The sequence below is a fragment of the Neomonachus schauinslandi genome, chromosome 1 (assembly GCF_002201575.2).
Source record: "Neomonachus schauinslandi chromosome 1, ASM220157v2, whole genome shotgun sequence".
NCBI classification, from domain to species: domain Eukaryota; kingdom Metazoa; phylum Chordata; class Mammalia; order Carnivora; family Phocidae; genus Neomonachus; species Neomonachus schauinslandi.
This window is the reverse complement of record NC_058403.1, coordinates 163,767,253-163,786,847: the sequence shown is the minus strand read 5'-3', so window position 1 is coordinate 163,786,847 and position 19,595 is coordinate 163,767,253. Positions and strand designations below refer to the sequence as shown.

At 50.1% G+C, this 19,595-nt stretch overlaps 2 protein-coding genes across 5 annotated transcripts; one reads left to right on the top strand and one right to left on the bottom strand.

Annotated features, from left to right (window-relative positions):
• The first annotated feature begins 203 nt into the window (after positions 1-203).
• Positions 204-4,989, top strand: OGG1 (8-oxoguanine DNA glycosylase). The gene is made up of 7 exons (XM_021694894.1): positions 204-310; positions 739-986; positions 1,572-1,751; positions 3,184-3,365; positions 4,190-4,340; positions 4,477-4,526; positions 4,798-4,989. The coding sequence occupies exons 1-7, from the start codon at positions 204-206 to the stop codon at positions 4,903-4,905; spliced, it is 1,026 nt and encodes a 341-aa protein (XP_021550569.1). The 3' UTR covers positions 4,906-4,989.
• An 89-nt stretch (positions 4,990-5,078) lies between these two features.
• Positions 5,079-16,234, bottom strand: CAMK1 (calcium/calmodulin dependent protein kinase I). 4 transcript variants are annotated; one of them, XM_021694891.1, is made up of 12 exons: positions 16,118-16,234; positions 13,956-14,070; positions 11,435-11,566; positions 9,908-9,982; positions 9,684-9,822; positions 8,738-8,864; positions 8,568-8,643; positions 7,764-7,876; positions 7,095-7,173; positions 6,911-6,998; positions 5,457-5,574; positions 5,079-5,348 (listed from the first exon to the last, which is right to left on the bottom strand). In XM_021694891.1, the coding sequence occupies exons 2-12, from the start codon at positions 14,036-14,038 to the stop codon at positions 5,266-5,268; spliced, it is 1,113 nt and encodes a 370-aa protein (XP_021550566.1). In that variant the 5' UTR covers positions 14,039-14,070; positions 16,118-16,234; the 3' UTR covers positions 5,079-5,265. The 4 variants fall into 4 exon arrangements, with proteins under 4 accessions (XP_021550566.1, XP_021550568.1, XP_021550567.1 ...); XM_021694893.1 differs by having other exon boundaries at positions 9,741-9,822; XM_021694892.1 differs by lacking the exon at positions 16,118-16,234 and adding an exon at positions 15,936-15,947.
• Between the last annotated feature and the right edge of the window lie 3,361 nt (positions 16,235-19,595).

Genomic DNA, 19,595 nt, shown 5'->3' with positions numbered 1-19,595 from the left:
GCCTACGGGGAGTGGAAGAATTAAATGAAACTGGGCGGGCCTTAAGTAAACTAGGGGGCAAGGGCTTGGTGGGCGAGGCCTTAAGGGATGTGTAGTCTTTGTGGGCGTGGTCTTTTGGCTACGGGAGAGCTGGTACCGAGTGGGCGGGGCCATTATGAGGCGGAGCCTGGCGTGGAATTCTTCGCTCCCTTCTGCTATGCAGCATGGGGCATCGTACTCTAGCTTCTTTCCCGGCCCTGTGGGCCTCCATCCCCTGTCCACGCTCGGAGCTGCGCCTGGACCTGGTTCTGGCTTCCGGACAGTCCTTCCGGTGAGTGACCCTGACTCCTGGACCCTCGACACTGCAGGTCTGGAGTGTAAAGGAATGTTGGGGGTGATGGAAGAAACCTCAGGGTACAAAAGAGGAAACAGGCACGGGTGGTGAGCCTGTTTACCCCCTTTATAAAGTGGAGGTAAAAAAGCAGTGCAGGGGCACTTGGGTGGCCCAGTCGGAAGCATCCGACTCTTGATCTCTGCTCAGGTCTTGATCTCAGGGTCATGAGTTCAAGCCCCGCGTTGGGCTCCACGCTGGACATGGAGCCAACTTAAAAAAAAAAGCCAGTGTATTGTTGTGAGGATCAAATGACTTGGCATTTCCTAAGTCAGTTTTGTGTATGAAGCTGTTGTAGGATGGGAGGGCCCCAAAGGGTGCAAGAAGGAAAACTGAGTACCAGGGCTGCTGTGTGCCTGGGGGCTCAGGTGGAGGGAACAAAACCCTGCGCACTGGACTGGAGTGCTGGCGAACCAGGTATGGACACTGACCCAGACTGAGGAGCAGCTCTACTGTACTGTGTACCGAGGCGACAAGGGATGGGTTGGCAGGCCTACATCAGAAGAGCTAAAGACTGTGCACCAGTACTTCCAGCTGGATGTCAGCCTAGCTCAACTATATCACCATTGGAGTTCTGTGGACCCCCACTTTCAAGAGGTGGCTCAGAAATTCCAAGGTGAGTTCAAGGATTGGGGCAGGGGTTGGAGTTCTTGTAATTTGGTTAAATTACAGTTTCACCATCTGTAAAATGGGGATTATATTACAGAATTTTACAAGGATTCGTAAATCAGAATTTTACAAGGATTAAAGGAGTTAATTTAACGTGTAAAGCTTTGCTTAGAATAGTACCTGACACATAGTAATTATTTATTACTATTATTATTGTTCTGCTGATTACCACAGTGTAGTGACAAGGATATTGGACCAAATCCTGGCTGTGTGACCTAGGGCAGGTGACGTCATTCACTCTGTAAATATTTACATAGCATCTGCTATGTGACTGGGGATACAGCAGTGAACAAAACAGACACAAATCCCCATCCTCATAGTGTTTACATTGTGGCTTCTTTATCTGTGAAATGTAATGATAGCCCAGACCTCATGGATTCTATGAGGAATGAGAGTTCTGGTGTTGCTTTCCCTAACAACACTGTCCGTCATTCCCCCTGGATGCTTCTAGGTCTTTGGTGCCTAGGATCTGAGGGTGAGAAGAGGCCACTCCTGACAGCAGGTCTGTATCCTATCCCCTACCTTTCCCTAGGTGTGCGACTCCTGCAACAGGACCCTATCGAGTGCCTTTTCTCCTTCATCTGTTCCTCCAACAACAACATTGCTCGCATAACTGGCATGGTAGAACGGCTCTGTCAGGCCTTCGGACCTCGGCTCATCCAGCTTGATGATGTCACCTACCATGGCTTCCCCAGCCTGCAGGCCCTGGCTGGTGAGTAGGTGGGTCCCTGCCCTCAGACCCTCCAATAGCTTTCAGGGTCTCGTCACTTCTGCCCTGGTCCCCATCTCCCATCTCAAAGCTTCTTGCCTTCCCAAACACTGCCCTCTTCCAGAACCACCTTGCCTGGTCTGATCAGCCCCACCAAATCCTCCCTGTCTGTCCCTAAAATGTCAGCACCTCACTAGTCGTTGCTTTATACCCCATGGGTTCAGTGCTTCATCAAAAAAACAAAACAAAAACAAAAACAAAAAAACCCAACTATATATAGTATATGGTACTTTGGGGTTAAGAGCACTCATTCTGGAGACAGACTGCCTAGGTCTGAATTCTACCTTTGGCACTTGACATCTAGCTGGATGACCTTGAGCACATTATTTAGTCTCTCTGTGTCAGTTTTTTCATCTGGAACAAGATAATAATGGCACCTACCTATCAGAGTTGCCACAAGGGTGAAGTAAAGAAATACACATACTGTGTATTTGACATACAGGAATTATGCAGAAAATTTAAGTTGCCATCTCTAAGGGAACCCAAAAATTTTGCATCCAAGAACATTAGTGTTCTTCATAGCAGCCCTGTAAGGCAAGTATTTTACAGAGGCAAATATATCAGTTGGCAGATGTGAGAATAAAGCGAAGAGAAGTGCTTAGGGACTGCATAGTAAGGAAACAGGCCAGCTAGAGAAAAGAATGTTTTTGGTACTTAGAAACCCCGTCTTGGGGGGGTTGAGGAATAGAAACCCAGTCTTGTGTCTCAGCTCCCAGTTTAGTAGTCATAAGACCAAAAGAATTCATTTACCTCTCCGAGCTTCTCTTGTTTGTAGGATGGGAATAACAGTTTCTATTCAGAAGGGTTTGAGTGGTGAGTAAAGCATTCATGACGCAGGGTGCTCTAAGGGTCTAAGAGCATGGGCTTTGATTTCCCAGACCTGGGTGCAAGATCCCATCTACACCTTGTCCCTTCTTGAGCAAGTTACTACCCTAAATAATAGTGCTGTCATCAGGGTCCTTGAGAAAAGTGTAATAATGTGCCTAAAGCACTTTGCCCCCACACAATACCCAGCACTTGATAATAGAAGCTATTGTTGTTATTATGGTTATTATTTGAGATCATAGATGTGAATGCACTTTGGAAAGGTTAAAGAACTCAACTGGGGAGTTCCACCAGGGCAAGTCCTTCTTGTCCCTGCTCCAGTGCCCAAGACTGGGTAGTAGGTGCTCAGAAAACATTTGTAGAGGGGCAGAACCCAGGCTTTAACCCTTGCCTTTGCACAAGTAAGTGTCCTGGCATCTCCCAAAGGGCAATGAGGTGGGAGAGAGGTGCCTAGGGAAAGCATTCCTGTGGGGCAGAGGGCTCACCCATTAGCTTGAAGACAGGAAGTATTTGAAGATGCCTGACCCCCACTGTCCCCAACTCCCAACAGGGCCAGAGGTAGAGGCTCAGCTCAGGAAGCTGGGCCTGGGGTACCGTGCGCGCTACGTGAGTGCCAGTGCTCGAGCCATCCTAGAAGAACAGGGCGGGCTACCCTGGCTGCGGCAGCTGCACATGGCCCCCTATGAGGAGGCCCACAAGGCCCTCTGCACCTTGCCCGGGGTGGGCACCAAGGTGAGGTCCCATTGGGATAGGAGCTACCCTCACCACCCATGTGGAGAATAGCAGAGAAGGAGATAAGGCAGGCCTGAGAGCTGGGTACATGCTTGGCTGCTGGAGGCAGGGCAGGAAGAGAAAGGATACAAGCAGATGTTTTATTAGAGAAAATGCAAAGTGCAGAAGGAATATAAAGGACTTTGTCCCTTGAGTGCATTTTTAAAAAGGCTATTTGTTCAGGTGCACATATACACTGCTATATGTGTACAAAAATTTCCAGAAGGAACCACAGGAAACTTAATAGTGGTTACCTTTGGGAAGACAAGTGGAAAGATGTTTTTCCTTTTCATGTTGTTCTTATCTTGAAATTATATGTACTTATAAAAGTTTTTGTTTAATATCAACAAGGTTTGCTAGCAGTAAAATGATTGGGAATTGGGCATTTATTGTTTTCTTCTTTATACTTCTCTCTAGATTAAAAATGGATTTTTGTTTAAAAACCTTTTTTAATGTGCTCTGAACTTCAGCCCAACGGAGAATCTTGGTTCTGCCTCTTCTAGCCATGTAACCTTGGCTAAGTCACTTCACCTTTCTGAACCTGTTTTCTTGTTTGCAGAAAGGATATAGTACTGCCTTCTTCCCAGGTTACGATGAGAACCTGGCCCACATGGGTGTTCACACAGTAGAAATCTCATCATAGCTATTTTTAAAGTTATTACAAGAGGGTGTATATTGATGGAGAATGTAAAATAATAGTAACCTCGGAGTGGTGAAGGTAACAGCCAGCCCGCTGGCTGGATCCTGCCATTCCTCCTCTGTGGCTCACTCTTTTTCTTTCAAAGGTGGCTGACTGCATCTGCTTGATGGCCCTAGACAAGCCCCAGGCCGTGCCCGTGGATGTCCACATGTGGCAGATTGCCCAGCGTGACTACAGCTGGCACCCCACCACGTCCCAGGCCAAGGGTCCAAGCCCCCAGGCTAACAAGGAACTGGGTAAGGAGAGAGTGCAACACTTGAGCTGGTAGTGGGCTGAGGTGGTAGAAACTTTTCACACCTCTCCATAAAATCCCACTCCTGTGGATAGGGAGTAGGAGGGCTAATTAATTTCACCTTATCACTTCTGGTATAGGAAGCTTTTTCCGGAGCCTGTGGGGACCTTATGCTGGCTGGGCCCAAGCAGTAAGTGTACTGAAGCTTCTCTTCCTCCTCCTGCTCCTCCTCCTCCTCCTCCTCCCACCCAGACCCCTTAGGACTCCTCCCCAGCCCTGACCCAGTTGACTCCTCCACCACCACCGCCATTGCAGGTGGTCCTCCAGGACTCTTCACCCACCCCAGCCCTGACTCTAGTGGACGCTCCTTGCCCTGACCCTGCTCCCCATGAACTCTTGTAGCTCTCCACACTGCCACCAGCCCCACCAGCCCTGACTCCGTGTACCCTGATCCCCCAGAGTGTCCTCCCTGCTGCCCCCAGGTACTGTTCAGTGCTGACCTGCACCAACCCCACCGGGCTCAGGAGCCACCAGCAAAGCGCAGGAGATCTACAGACCCAGAGGGCTAGGTGGGGGGCACTGGACAAAGGGGTTCCCCAAATACCTCTCCCCCCATCCAGTCTTGTGTTGGGAAGGGGGCTTCCTGCAACTACCTCAGGGACCAGGTGCACTCAAATTAAGTAGTTTGCAAGGCAGTGTGGGGTGGGGATTCTCTGGAGAGACAGAGCTACCTATGTTTTTATCTCTTCCCTTTATTACAAGAAAGAACAATAAAATAGAAACATTTGTATGGAAAATGCAGCAGAGGAGTGATAGGGAAAGGGGTGGGGAGGCGGCGGGGCAGGGTAACTCTCCAATTCAGGGAGGGAAGGGGAGCAGGGTGCCCCAACCCCTCCAACGCGAAGGGTTCGGACCCTGGATCCGGGGCCCTAGAGCTGTGGGGGCAGTGCAGGGGACAGTCCCGGACCCGGCTCCGCGCAGCCGTCTCGACAGCAGCAGCCAGCCGCTGGCCCTGCATGAGGAGAAGGAACAGAGTTGGCCGTAGGCGCAGAGCCTCTACACCAGCCTGGATGCCTCTTCATGGACCACTCACGCCCTTGCACAGAGCACTGGTCCTCACCCCCAACTGCTGGTGTCAGCAGGTCCCCGTGGCTCGCCGTCGGTCCCTGCCCCTCCTGGCTGGTGCCCAGCTGGAGCTTCCTCATGTGCCGCACCACGGCCGTGGCATTGAAAGCTTGCTGTGGGGAGAAGGGGGAGATCATGGGAGAGGGTCTAGTGGTGGGATTCTTGCACTGGTTTTGTTACTTTTCCTTCAGGTGTTAGTGGTTGATCCACTAAAGCCCCTGAAACCTCTACAAGTCTTTATTAAACGACACTCAGCCATGTTATATATTTGCACACACATACATGCATATATATAAAACGTGTGTATATGGACAAGTATATATTATAACCCTTTATAATTAATTCATGTTCACATCATCGCAAACACTTAATATAGCAGCATGTGTCAGGCACTGTTCTAAGCACTTTATTTAGCAATTCATTTAATCTTCACAAAGGTCTTTGAGGTGGGCTCTGTTAGTGTCACCATTGCCACAGGAGAAAACTGAGGCACAGGGAGTTTGAATAACTTGCCCACATGCCTGTGTGTATCATTCTTTATTTAACATATCCACCAAGGCGTCCGGCACATCCCTCAAATTCACCAGGTCCAAAACCAGAATCCTACCCCCCCAAGTGTGTACCCCTGGGATCCCCATCTCAGTGATAGTACCACCATTCACCATGTCTCCAACCAAAATCTTGGGCTAGCCTTTGACATCTCTCTCTGCCAACATCTCAAAATATATCACTTGTTGTCAGTTCTACCTCCTAAAGGACTTCTGAGCCATCCACTGTTCTCAGGTCCAAGCCCTTACCATCTCCTGCCCACATCTCTGCTATAGCCTCCCAGCCGTGACTCCATGCCTCTCTCTGCACCCTGAGAGCCCTTTCTGGAAGGCAGGTTACTGCTGAAAATCCTTCCGGGGCTCGCCGGTATCTTCAGGACTGAGTCCGTTCTCCACTGTGGCACTCGAGGCCTCTACCTGCATTTCCAGTCTGGGCTCCTGCCCCGCAGCCCCTCCAGTCCGTCCAGGCTTACTGAACACATGCACCTCCCTGAATGGCCACATTCTCCCTCTCTTGCCTCTGGCCCTCTGCATGCCAGTTCCCTTTGCCTCAGACATGATTCTGCTGTACCTGGCTAATTCCTACCTAGCTGTCGAGTCGGATAGGTCTGTCAGGCCATCAGCATCCTTCCAGGACCCCATAGATTGGAGTAGATGTCTCTAAGAGTTATACTGTTCTCCCTCTAGACTTGGAGGTCAGAGACTCTCACTGGGATAGAGTAGGTGTCAGGGAGTGTTGAATGAATGAATGAATGAATGAATGAATGAATGAGGTTCTTTAGTAAGCATCCCTGAGCAGTCACTGTGTGCTTGACTTGATGCTAGGTGCTGTGGGAGCTGAGGTCTGGAGTGGGGTGGGGAGGACGCCTGGGGAGGCTGGGACCCAGGATTAGGAACTCACCTTCCACTTGCTCTTGGCAAAATTCTTCTTGATCTGCTCGCTCACCGACTGGTGAATATTCTTATCTAGAGCCGTATCTCCTGCAATCCTAGGATGGGGGTGTGTGGAGGGTTGTCTGTGAAGGCAGAGGCAGGCTTGAGGGCCCCAGACCCCATCCCAGCTTGCAGCTTGTGGGAGCTCTCACCATGGGTGCTGCAAGGCCTGTTCACAGGTGAACCTCTTTTCAGGATCCTTCTCCATCAAGTGCTGGATGAAGTCTTTGGCTGAACCCCCAAGGCAAGAGCAAAGACAGAAACAGCATGGTGGTGCCTGTGGACACCCCCAAGACAAAACCCACCCCCTCAGGTCTGGCCTGGCATTTAAGCAAGACAAGAGGCCAGATCTGTCCATCCACCACCCGACCCCACTTGTACTCTTTCTCTAAGCCCCCCGCCCACCGCAGCCTTCCAGCTCTCTTTTTCCCTTATGAAAAACTTGTTCTTAAAGAAGATTCTACTCAGTGTATTCACACTGATGTGTAAGTGACTGGTAATGGCTTCATAGGTTTGCCTCCTAATAGGCACAAAAGGACAGATGAAAACCTTTATGGTGGTGTTTTAGGCATTAGGAAGTCAAATGGATGAGGTATTTTCAAAAATACTATTTTTGAAGGCTGAATGAATGCATGCCTACAAGCTTCTCAGACCAGGGGCTAGGCAGAGGGAAGCACCTGGGGTAGGGTGTCTGGTCTTGAAGACAGCTCTTAGTTTGGGGCTGGGGAATCTGACCAAAGGCAGGCAGTGAAGAGACCCCAAAACAGATGTGAAAGGCACCAGAGGTAGGGCCCAGGGGAAGAAGGCAAAGCCTCAAATACCAGAGTCAGAGATGTCGTCCCAGTAAGGAGAGTCAAACTCGTACTCGGCCTTCAAAATCTGTTCAAAGAGTTTGGCATCATTCTCGTCATAGAAGGGGGGGTAACCGCAGAGCCTGGGCAGGGAGAAACTCATCCTCATATCCACTTTCAGTGCACCCATTGGCTCCAGGATGGGGCTTTGGGGCAGTCTCGGGTCAGGCAGCACCCACAGGAAGGAGTTCCCCCTTTTACAAAGAGGGGATATCTGCCCCTCTGATTTTTTTCATTCCTGTCCAGCTACACCAGCCTTTCTGTTTCTTAATTTGCTACCATCTTCCCTTCCTCAGGGCCTTTGCACTTGCTGTTCCTTCTGCCTAAACCATTCTTCCCCCACACCTCGAATGTCTGGCTCCCTCACTTCATTCAGGAGGCTATTCAAATGTCACCTCCTAAGAAAGGACTTTCCTGACCTCCTTATCTAAAATGGCATCCATCCCCATCTCCCTACCCTGCTTGATTTTTCTTCATAGTATTTTAATACCTGACATTATTTTATAGATTTATTTACTTGTTTATTATCTATCTCCCCTACTAGAGTTTTTCCTCCCTGAGGGCAGGCACTTTGTTTTGTTCTCTGCTAAATCCCCAGTGCTTAGCATAGTGCCAGAAACATAGTATGTATTGAATGAAGTAATCTTAGTCATTAATTGGTAGATATAAACATAGGCGGCAGGAAAGAAGAAATAGCAGAGAGGAGGAAGAGAGCAAAGTAGGGGAGAGGAGAATGCTGGAGCCACATGCCCCAGTGGCCAAGCCCCCACTCACAGAATGTAGGCAATGACCCCAATGGACCAGCAATCCACTGCCTTGCTGTAGGGCTTCTGGGCCAGGACCTCAGGGGCTATGGAGGGAAAGGGACATGGTGGTGACAAATCTCTGCCCTGCAGCTCCCGATTCCTCCCCTACACATGGCCCCAGCCCAGGATGCTCCATACCCACGTATCCTGGGGTTCCACAGGCTGTGGAGAGCACACTGCCAGGGTCCTCCATCTTGGAGAGACCAAAGTCAGAGATCATGATCTTGGAGTCTTCATCCAGGCTGTAGTACAACAGATTCTCTGGCTTGGAAGGGGGAGGGAAAGGAAGAGGCAGAGATGGCCAGACGCTGGCAGAACCATCTGCCTCCCCAAGCACCCCTCAAAAACTGAGAAAGCCACTGTGGCTTCACGGCTGCCATCTTGGTTGAAGGCACATGAAACTCAAGGAAGTTCTCAAGGAGGTTAAAAGTACCAGAAAGGACAAGGGCCTCGGGAATGTGAGAAGGAATTTTCTATAAACTTCAGGTTTATATTGTGAGCCCTGAATAATTTTTGAGCACCTACTGTGTGCCAGCACTAGCTTGATTTCATTTCATCCTTACCACATCCCCGTCAGGCCAATCTGAATAATCCCCCTTTACAGATGGGAAAACTGATGCCTTGAGAAGCAAAGTGACTTGCCTGAGAACCTACAGTTAGGGAGTAGTAGGGACAGAATTCAAGCCCAGATCTGTTTCACCCCAGCGCTTTTCTAGACCAGAGGAGATGTACTACAAAATGTGAATCCATCATAGTCTCTGAGGTGTAGGATTTCAGGGGTTTCTGGCTTCCTTCTTTATGTTTTGCTGTCTCCTCCAAGTTTTCTACAAAGAACAAGGGGGACTTTTATTATGAGAAAAAGACCTAGCCGTTATTTGGACAAAATACCAGCTCCATTCACCTTTGTATCCATTTAAGTGTCCAAACTGGAAGGGGAGGAGGCAGTTTAGGCTTTACAGGGTGCATTTTGCAGAAGGGAAGCCAAAGCTCAGGGAAGGGGTAAGAGTTGTCCCAGGTCATACAGTGAGGGGTTTGCGGAGGCCCCACCCGGCACCCCAGCTCACCACAGACCCTCTCACCCCACCTTGAGGTCTCGGTGTACGATGCCCAGGTCGTGCAGGTACTTGACGGCATCTAGCACCTGGAAGATGAGGCGGCTGGCGTCCCGCTCCGTGTAGAAGCCTTTCTCCACAATGCGGTCAAACAGCTCCCCGCCGGACACCCTGCAGCCGGGGACAGGACAGTCTGGCCACAGAGGCTAGGGAGGGGCAGCAGGAAGAGGTGTGAGCAAGGGGTGAGGCCACTCACAGCTGCATGATGAGGTAGAGGTGACCCCCACTCTCATAGATGTCATCCAGGGCTACAATGTTGGGGTGCTTGATCCTGAAAGGAGAAATGAGGTAGTTCAGAGCTGAGGACAGCTCAGCCACTTTGCTACCCTCACCTCGAAAGGCCACTACTGCAGACCTGGGCAGGACAAACCAGAGTTCTGTCCCAAAAGGAAAAGCTGATTTACCACAATTTATTATGATGTAATGGAAGGTAGGAGAGCACAGAGATAAACAAACACTGGGCCCTGGCGTCGGACCCATCGGACTGGGTCTCACCTGCCTCTAGTGCGTGCTGTTTGGGGGCAAGTCTTTTCACCTTGCAGCACTGATCAATACACGATTTTAAAATGTTTCTGTGTTTATAAGTCTGTCAGCCTCCGCCGCCAGAACACCAGCTCCAGGAGACCAGGGGCTTTATCTTACCATTGTTCCTCCCACACCTGGGGTAGAGTAAGTGCTTACTTATTCATTGAATATTAAGCCTCAGTTTCCATATCTATAATATGAAGCCAATGACTTCCCTCAGTACTTCCCTCAAAGAGTTGGGGTGAGGATGACATAAGAAAATGCAGATAAGAATCTCGGCATAATGCCTGGTACACAGTGAATGCTCAATAAATGAACCAATGATGGTGACTGAGCTTGACAGAAGCCATGGCTCTGCCACAAAGTTGCTGTGTGACCTTGGGCGAATCCCTTACCCTCTCTGGGCCTCAGTCCCCTCCCGAACCCAGTAGTGGAAATTATCATTTCATCCCTGCCCAGGGTGGTTGGAAAGCTCAGGAGAGAGGATGGAAGTGAAGGTTCTCTATCAGCTTTCCAGTGAGGGCAGGAGGTTTCACATCAGTATGAGCTAATCATAGACTAGTTGGTTATTTAATCAGAGGGTCATAAGACAGGCATTTTTTAACTTCCTGAGTGGCTTGGCTTTAATACATAGGGGGGAACTTGAGGTAGGTCTACGATCGCACCAGTTGAGATACATTGCTTCAAGCCACATTCAAGGATTGGCTTTTAGATCTGACTGAACAGATTAAACCACTGTAAATAAGCAGTGGCATTTCAGTCACATCTGTCATGTTAACTGCTGCACCAGACACATGAAATAAAGGAACCTCTAGGGACGCCTGGGTGGCTCAGTCGGTTGGGCGGCTGCCTTTGGCTCAGGTCATGATCCCGGTGCCCTGGGATTGAGTCCCGCATCGGGCTCCTTGCTCAGCAGGGAGCCTGTTTCTCCCTCTGCCTGCAGCTCCCCTGCTTGTGCTCTTGCTCACTCTCTCTCGCCCACGCTCTCTCTAACAAATAAATAAATAAAACTTTAAAAAAAAAAAAAAGGAACCTCTAATGTTCTCCACAACCCTGCCAAGTGGAGATTATTACCCCATTTTATAAATGAGCAATTTGAGGCTCACAGGTTAAACGATTTGCCCAAAGCAGAGGTAGGAAGAGAATGGGAGGAGTCAAGGCAGGGTCAACCCCGGCAGAAACACTGTGGCCCACGCACTTGTGCAGGACAGCGATCTCATTCTCCATGCTGCCCTCCTTGCCCTCCAGAGCCTTCTTGGCGATGCATTTGATGGCCACCAGCTTGTGAGTTCTCTTATCTTCTGCCAGGATTACCTCTGAGAAGGCCCCCCTGCAGAGAGAGGGGATTCATGAGCTGGGGAACTGGAACCTTAGCTTCCCTTCAGCCCCTCCTCCATACCCCTAAGGGTTAGGTGACCACCTGTGAACTAAGGATGTGGGATGAGCCTCCCTCCATCACTCTTCCACGCCCTGGTCCGTGCGGTGGTCACATGACCCAGGTCTGGCCAATCAAGAGTAGCCTATCCTTGGCCACAGTAATTGGGTCCTGTGATGCAAGCCAGGTTACTGGCACTTTGAGAATGAGCTGCTCTTTCCTGCCAAGCTGGTAAGATGCGAGCCTGGAGCTAATGGTGGTTATCTTTGCCACCACTTGAGAAGAGCCTGCTTGAGAATGAAGGTAACACAAAGGAAATCAGAGCTAAGAAATTCCTGATGACAATTTCCTGGGGCTCCTGGGTGGCTCAGTCGTTAAGCGTCTGCCTTCAGCTCAGGTCATAATCTCGGAGTCCTGGGATTGAGCCCCATATCGGGCTCCCTGCTGGGCGGGAGGCCTGCTTCTCCCTCTCCCACTCCCCCCACTTGTGTTCCCTCTCTCGCTGTCTCTCTCTCTGTCAAATAAATAAAATCATAAAAAAAAAAAAAGAAATTCCTGATGACAATTTCCTAATAACATCATGTGAGTCTCTGAATCCAGCCATGCCTGACGTTTATGCCCTCAGCTTATTGATTTATGCATAACTGGTTCATTTTTTTCTGCTATAGTCAATTTGAGTCATGGTTTATTAACACCTTTTATATCCTTGAAGAACCATCAGCATCACCTGGGAACTTTTTTTTTTTAAGATTTTATTTATTTATTCATGAGAGACAGAGACAGAGAGAGAGAGAGAGGCAGAGGGAGAAGCAGGCTCCCAAGGAGCAGGGAGCCCGATGCGGGACTCAATCCCAGGACCCTGGGATCATGACCTGAGCTGAAGGCAGACGCTTAACCATCTGAGCCACCCAGGCGCCCACCTGGGAACTTTTTTATGAGTGCAGAATCTCAGGTCTCAACCCTAGACCCACTAAGTCAGAATCTGCATTTTAACAAGATCTTCAGGTAATCTGTACGCTCACTGAAATTTGAGAAGCAATATTTTACAACAAGCTCTTAGAAAAGAGCAAACTCATTTGCACTAGAGTTCACTGATAAGGAGGATTTACTGGAGTATTTTTCTAGTACTTTTTGCTTTCCCTGGGATAAGAGGAAGTCATATGTCAAAAGCATCTCTTGTGGTGAAATCTCAATCATCAGAATAACTAGTGACTGTGGGGGCGCCTGCATGGCTCAGTCAGTTGGACATCTGCCTTTGGTTCAGGTCGTGATCTCGGGGTCCCAAGGTCGAGCCCCATGTCAGCCTCCCTGCTCCATGGGGAGCCTACTTCTCCCTCTGCCTCTCCCCTGGCTTGTGCTCTCTCTCTCAAATAAATAAATAAAATCTTGGGGAAAAAAAAACTAGTGACTGTGGTAGCCTCATTGCTGGTTTCCAGTCTTGTCCCTCTCCAATTTACCCTCCACGCTTTGGCCAGAGTGACCATCCTGAATTGCAAGCCTGCGAAAATGTCTTAAATGTCTTCCTATGGCTCATGAGACAAAGTCCAGCCTCCATAGCTTGGCTTTCAAGGCTTTACATGACCTGTTCTCTCTTCTCAGCCTCTTCTTCCACTCTTCCCCCGTCTCTGATTATAATAAGCTCTATCATTCTTTTCCTCTTTCCATACATAACCTGCTTCTCAGCCTTTGCTTATGCTCTTCCTTCTGCCTAGAATGCCCTTCTCCCTCTCTGACAAGTGCATTTCTGCTTATCCTTCAGTCCCTAGCTCAAATACCCACTTCTCCAGAAAGGTTTCCCCAGGCAGAAGCCACCATTCTGGGCTCTACAAAGTCCTCATTCCTGACTTTAACGGGAGCACATCATACACCCTGTTGTCATTTTCCCTGGGTGTGTTTCCCTCACATGTTTAGGATCGACTTGAGGGGCAGAGATCAGGTTTGAGTTATTTCTGGATTCCCACCACTGAGAAAAGAACCATGCCCAGCTTCAGTTCCTAACCTAGGCCAAAACCCCCAGCTCTTGGCCAAAAATTGGAAAAACTGGCTCCTTCCTTCTCCCCTACTTCGTTCTCTTCACAGGAACCCAGAGCTGCAGCCAAGAGCAGCGTCTGTTCTACCCACTGTCAGCCAGAAGTGAAAACATGGGCCAGACTGGGCCATGGCAAGGCTGCCACGGGGCCGGGACTATAGGAAACAGGAAGTGGTGATCAACTGACCAGAGGAAGTACCACCCTGGACTCAGTCTCCCAGCCAGCCAGGCCCAAGAGTGAAGACCTTCCCAACCTACCCCCTAGTTCAGAGACAGCCTCCCCCGCCAGCCCCGCTTGCCTGCCCTGAGACTCACGTTCCCAGAACATCACGGAAGTCATAAATGTCACTAATGTCCTCCACCTGCTTCCAGCTGGGGTCGTCCACTGCCCCCGGCATGGCCCACTGCCCCCTGGCCACAGCCAGGGCTCCTGAGAAGGGGAATGGAGGGAAAAGACTTAGTGGGGCCCAGCCTTCTATGTTGGAACTTGGGGAACTGAGGCCCCATTCAGTCATTCAGCCTGCATTTATTCATTCCTTGATTCATTCATTTGACAAAATTATTCAGCAAATTCATTCATTCACCAGTCATTTGTTCTTCCCACAAGTCCTCATGCCTAGAGGAAAATCCTTCAGGGTGGCAGCAAAAGTCTTTTTTCAACAAACTCATTCGTTCACTAATTTATTTAGCTTACCTCCCAGTTTCTCCCTCTCCAAATCCAAACACTCAGGTGGACACTGACCCCCAGGAGGACAGCAGAGAAGACCCCAGAGCAGCTTGTAGAAGCACAGGGTCCTGGAGGGTCCCCCTATCCCCAGAACCAGCAATGTCTCAGCCCCACCCTGGGAATTGCTGGGGTGTCTCCTCTCCTTCCTCTTTCTTCTCCCACCCAGCCTCTCGGAAATCAAGTTTCCGGCAGCCTGGGCTTCCAGCAATATCTCAGCCATGTTTTTAAATAGCTCCTTTTGCACTGTTACCACGGCAACAACAGCCACAGCTGGAGCTCCCCAGGCCTCCTATTACCCCCTCTCCCTCCTGGCTCCCTGATTGGGTCCCAGAAGCCTGAGAAATGGGCTTCTTCTGACTCTGATCCAGCCTGTACCTTTCTCCATTGAGACCTCTGTCAGCCGGAGGGTGGGAGTTCTCTCCCCATTTATCAGATGGACAATGGGGAGACTGAGGTTGGCAATGGATAGGGACTGGGTCCATCTTTGCCCAAATGATGATTGGCTGGGGTCCAGCTAAGCTTGCTGAGGACAAAGGACTTTGATGGGGCCACTCTCAGCTTGTCTTTCCAATATGCAGCCAGATTGGGGCCCATGCAGAGCCCAGCATGCTGTGTGACCTCAAGGAAGGCACTTTCCCTTTCTGTTTCCTCTGTGGGAGAATGAGGGATGGTGTCCTGACTAGAGTCCCTGGTGTGAGATCCCACTCCTTGGATGGGACCTGGTTCTCAGGAGGGGCCTGACCACCCATCCCAGGGGCAGAAACTTTTAGGAAAGGAGACATGATGGTAAGCTCTCAAGGCAGAGTTTTAAAACCCACCTGGAGGCTTGGCAAATGCAACCCTCACAGGTCCACAGACACACCCGAACACACCGAGCTCCACCCACACCTCTGAAGCAGAATACCTGCCCCAAAATTCAGTACATTCCATACCCAGATACCGCAACACCCGATCATACATGGAAACCCAGACATCAGCACACATGTCCACACACACACTCCCCCCACACATCCTCACACCCAAACAGCCCTCCCACGGATCCCTCTTACACCACCCCAAAACACACATCTGCACACACACACACACACACACACCTTCCTCACCTATGTACCGGACATCCCAGATTCACTCATACCCTTCATCCTGTTTCTATACACCCTAGAAACTCCTGTGCTCCAAACCGCACCCCAACTCCTTACACACCTAACTTCAAACATCCTCAATACACAATCGTATAGCCTCAACTCTTACTACTCTTGAGCCAGATACCAGCATGCACAACACTTGGACACACATCTGCAACAAAAACTGATTCCCAGACACCCCCACCCATAAATATACCCTTACACGCAACTCCATATCTGATCCACATGCCTGTGCTAAGACATTAGCACAACCCAACACAGCCCCCACACATCTATAGCTCCAAATGTCAAGTCCGTCCATATTCAGGCCCAGCCGAACACAGGCGCGCGCGCGCACACACACACACACACACACACACACATACACACACCCTCCCCACCTTCCTCTAGTACCCACTCAGTTCCCCCACAGCCGCCCGGCACCTGCTGGGCCTCGGGCCGAGGTTGGAGAGAAAGGCCCTGCCCTGCCTCTCCCTGCCCATCTAGAGCCCAGCCCGTCGGGGCACCCACTCCCATCCTTGGGGGAGGGTATCCAGCCACTGGGGGCGTCTGGCCACCCCTCCTCCGCGCCCCGGAGCACAGGCGGGGCGGCCCCTGGGCTGTACCTGCGGCTGCCCCGCCGCGGGGCTGGCTGGGAAGCCCGAGGTGGCTGGCGCCGAGCTCTGGCTGCCGGTTGCCGTCCGCCGCCGCTCCGCTCCTGGCTCGCCCGCCCGCTCTCTCGCTGGCGCTCGGCTCGGGCTCTGCTGGCCCCCTCCGCCCGCCTGCGGCTCTGATGTCAGTGGAGGAGGAGCCTGCGGCGGGGGGACGAGGGACTGGGAGGCTCCGCTGCGCTCCCGGGCTGGGGAAGGGGCGCGGTGGTTGAGGAGGAATCCCCTAGTTCAGGTCAGGTCCTCTTTTGGACTCTTCCCTCCCCTCCTCTCTCCTGGAGCCCCCATTTCACAGAGGGGACAACTGAGGCCCTGAGAGCTGAAGGGTTCAAAATCAGCAGTTGGTCAGAGGAAAAATCGAATTCGAATCCAGGTCTGTGTGATGTCAGATACTGGCGGGTTCCACCCAGCCGTCTTGTGGAGTTTGAGACCAGTTCTGGGAGCTCCCTTGGGGATCTTGGGCTCTTTCTCCCCATTCCCGCTCACCCCCCCCTTTCCCTCAGTGCCCCAAAGGGAATTAGGCCCTCAAAAGGGCTCAGGAGACTGATGGGGGCGGGGATGAAGGGGTAGAGAAAGGGCAAAGCAAGAGTAGACAGTGAAGAGAAAGGAGGCAGTTATAGGGAGGTGGCCCCAGTTGACAGGCAGGAAAACAGACCCGGTGTTCCTGTTCCAGTCCCCTGCACCTGCCCCTCAAAATAGGTGTGGTGCCCCCGAGGGACTGGGACAGGGAGGGGGAGAGTGGGGGAGGGAATTAAATCAGGATCCTGGAGGAAGCAGGCCAAAGAAGACCAAAGTGCCACGGGACTGGGCGGGTTCCAAAGGCTGATGGCTAGGGGCCAGGTTTGGGGTGAGGGGGGAGCACAAATTGCTCCTGGGGTGTGGGCAGGGGGCCAAGGGACCTGACTGAGATCCTCTTGCGCAAGTCTTTCCTTGGGAAGAAATTTGGTGCAGGCGGAGAGAGGGAGGAATTCAAAGGAAGTGTGGGTGGGGCTGGATTGGGGCCAGAGAAGGCACATTGCTGTGACCCCCCACTCCACCTCCATCACTTCCCACTGCCCAAATTTCTGCATTTTCCAGTGGGACGTGGGAAAAGGACAACGCTTACCCCAAATCAATTTCCACTGGCTTTTACTCTCTTATCCTTGGGACTAGGTCAGGGGTGGTCGATGTTATGCCCATTTTACAGAGAGAGGACGATGGCTGAGGTTCCTAGAAAGGCTTTAAAGACTGACTTGAGTCACACTTCACCTCTCTGAGACTCAGTTTTTTCATCTGGAATATGGGAATATGGACGACCAATTCAGAATTCTCCTGAGAATTCTGTGAGATAATGAATGTGAAGTGCCTGGAATATTGTAGGGGTTCAAATATGAGAGCTAGACTTAGTGTAAACTGAGGCTCCGAGAAGGGACTTGATTTGTCCAGGGGCAAGGGACTAAGGGGCAATTTCCTTCCCCTGAATCTCAGTATCTCAGACTTCCTAGTCCATGGAAAATCACATTCCCTGCCTGGGGCTGAGCCCCTACTCTCCCCTATACCCACCCATTGAGCTAGAATTGTTTCACCACAAATTCCTGTTTATCTCATTGACAATATTCCTAAGGTGATAAGGTAGTCTCTGCCTGAAGACTTGTACAACTTTCATACTCTGTTTTACATTTTGCCTGCTTTTGAGCATGTTTGAGGGCACTTACACTTTCTTTTTTTAACAAATACATTCTCTTTTATTTTTTTTATTTTTTTATTTTTTATTTTTTAAGATTTTATTTATTTATTTGAGCCAGAGAGAATGAGAGAGAGAGAGAGCACATGAGAGGGGGGAGGGTCAGAGGGAGAAGCAGACTCCCTGCCGAGCAGGGAGCCCGATGCGGGACTCGATCCAGGGACTCCAGGATCATGACCTGAGCCGAAGGCAGTCGCTTACCCAACTGAGCCACCCAGGCGCCCCATTCTCTTTTATTTTTAAAATATTTCTACCAAACAAGTAATTACGTCAGATACTAAAAACACACAAAGACCATCCTTGTCACTGATCAGATTCTTTCACTTGCCAAATAACAGAATCCCAACCAAAGCCAGCTTCATCGAAGAGGAAACTGTGACTGCAAGACTGAAGGAAGAACACCATGGATCAGGGTCTTGGAGACTGGAACTGGAGACACAAGACTCACAGGATTTGCTTTCTTGCTTCTCTCCTGTCTCGATTTCTCTGCACGTTGACTTCCCTTCCTCTGCAGAGTGATCTCTCTGCCTGGCAGAAAACATGGTGTGAGGCAGACCCAGCTTTCCAAATAAACCCAGCAGCAGAGCTATATACCCAGTTTCATATATCAGTCTCAGGGAAGGACTCTGATGAGTTCTGCTAGAGTAACATACCTACTGCTTGGCCCCAAACAAACTATTGCCAAGGAAATAAGGTACTATATTGGGCAAATGTACTGTCACGGGCAGCCACACTATGGGATGAAGACGGGTATCTTGCCAAAAGGAAATAAGGGTGCTGAGCACACTTTGAATAACAAATCCATCCCAGCCCTGCTCCCATCAATCAGAAATAACCAGTATTAGTATTTTTGGTACATATTCCTCCAGACTCTTTGGGATGCATATACATATTCACATTTCCTACTACAGTCCCAACCCCCAATGAGCATATTTCAAGGTACTAAAACAAAAAGTCAAGGAAAGTCAAATATATGAAGGAAAAAAGGAAATAATCCTCTTCTCCCCTTTGTTATTAAAAAGGTGACAAAACAACTGGAGGGGTGAACGGTTTTCTAAGATTAGAGAAAATGGAAGAATTCTTTTTTTTTTTTTTAAGATTTTTATTTATTTGGGGGGCGCCTGGTTGGCTCAGTTGTTAAGCGTCTGCCTTTGGCTCAGGTCATGATCTCAGGGTCCTGGGATCGAGCCCCACATTGGGCTCCCTGCTCAGTGGGAAGCCTGCTTCTCCCTCTCCCACTCCCCCTGCTTGTGTTCCCTCTCTCGCTGTGTCTCTCTCTGTCAAATACATAAATAAAATCTTTAAAAAAAAAAGATTTTTATTTATTTGAGAGAGAGAGCAGGAGCAGGGGGAGGGGCAGAGGGAGAGGGAGAGAGACAAGCACACTCCCTGTTGAGTGGGGAGCCCGATGAGGGGGTGGGGTGGGGGGGGATGGGGGGCTCCATCCCAGAACCCTGGGATCACAAACTGAGCTGAAGGCAGCCGCTTAACCTACTGAGCCACCCAAGCACCCGAAAATGGAAGAATTCTTATGGAAATGATGGACAGGGTTATTTACAAAACAGAAAAACATTCTTTAACTTCTCTTGCTGGAAACAAACCAAAAAAACCTACCCTACTCCAAAATTATATCCAGCATTAAAGGGCAAACTTCAGACTGGGGAAATGTCTTACAGACAATGGGATAATATTTCTATTATGTGAAGAACACCT

What these genes read in the sequence shown, in the direction of transcription:
- OGG1 (XM_021694894.1), top strand. Translation starts at nt 204, where the DNA reads ATGGGGCATCGTACTCTAGCTTCTTTCCCGGCCCTGTGGGCCTCCATC. An exon ending in GGTGGCTCAGAAATTCCAAG is followed by an intron (nt 987 to 1,571) that starts GTGAGTTCAAGG and finishes ACCTTTCCCTAG; the next exon opens with GTGTGCGACTCCTGCAACAG. An exon ending in CAGCCTGCAGGCCCTGGCTG is followed by an intron (nt 1,752 to 3,183) that starts GTGAGTAGGTGG and finishes AACTCCCAACAG; the next exon opens with GGCCAGAGGTAGAGGCTCAG.
- CAMK1 (XM_044916496.1), bottom strand. Translation starts at nt 14,155, where the DNA reads ATGACTGAATGGGGCCTCAGTTCCCCAAGTTCCAACATAGAAGGCTGG. An exon ending in TTCCGTGATGTTCTGGGAAC is followed by an intron (nt 11,567 to 13,955) that starts GTGAGTCTCAGG and finishes CTCTCTCTGCAG; the next exon opens with GGGGGCCTTCTCAGAGGTAA. An exon ending in GGGGTCATTGCCTACATTCT is followed by an intron (nt 7,877 to 8,567) that starts GTGAGTGGGGGC and finishes CTCCCTGCCCAG; the next exon opens with GCTCTGCGGTTACCCCCCCT.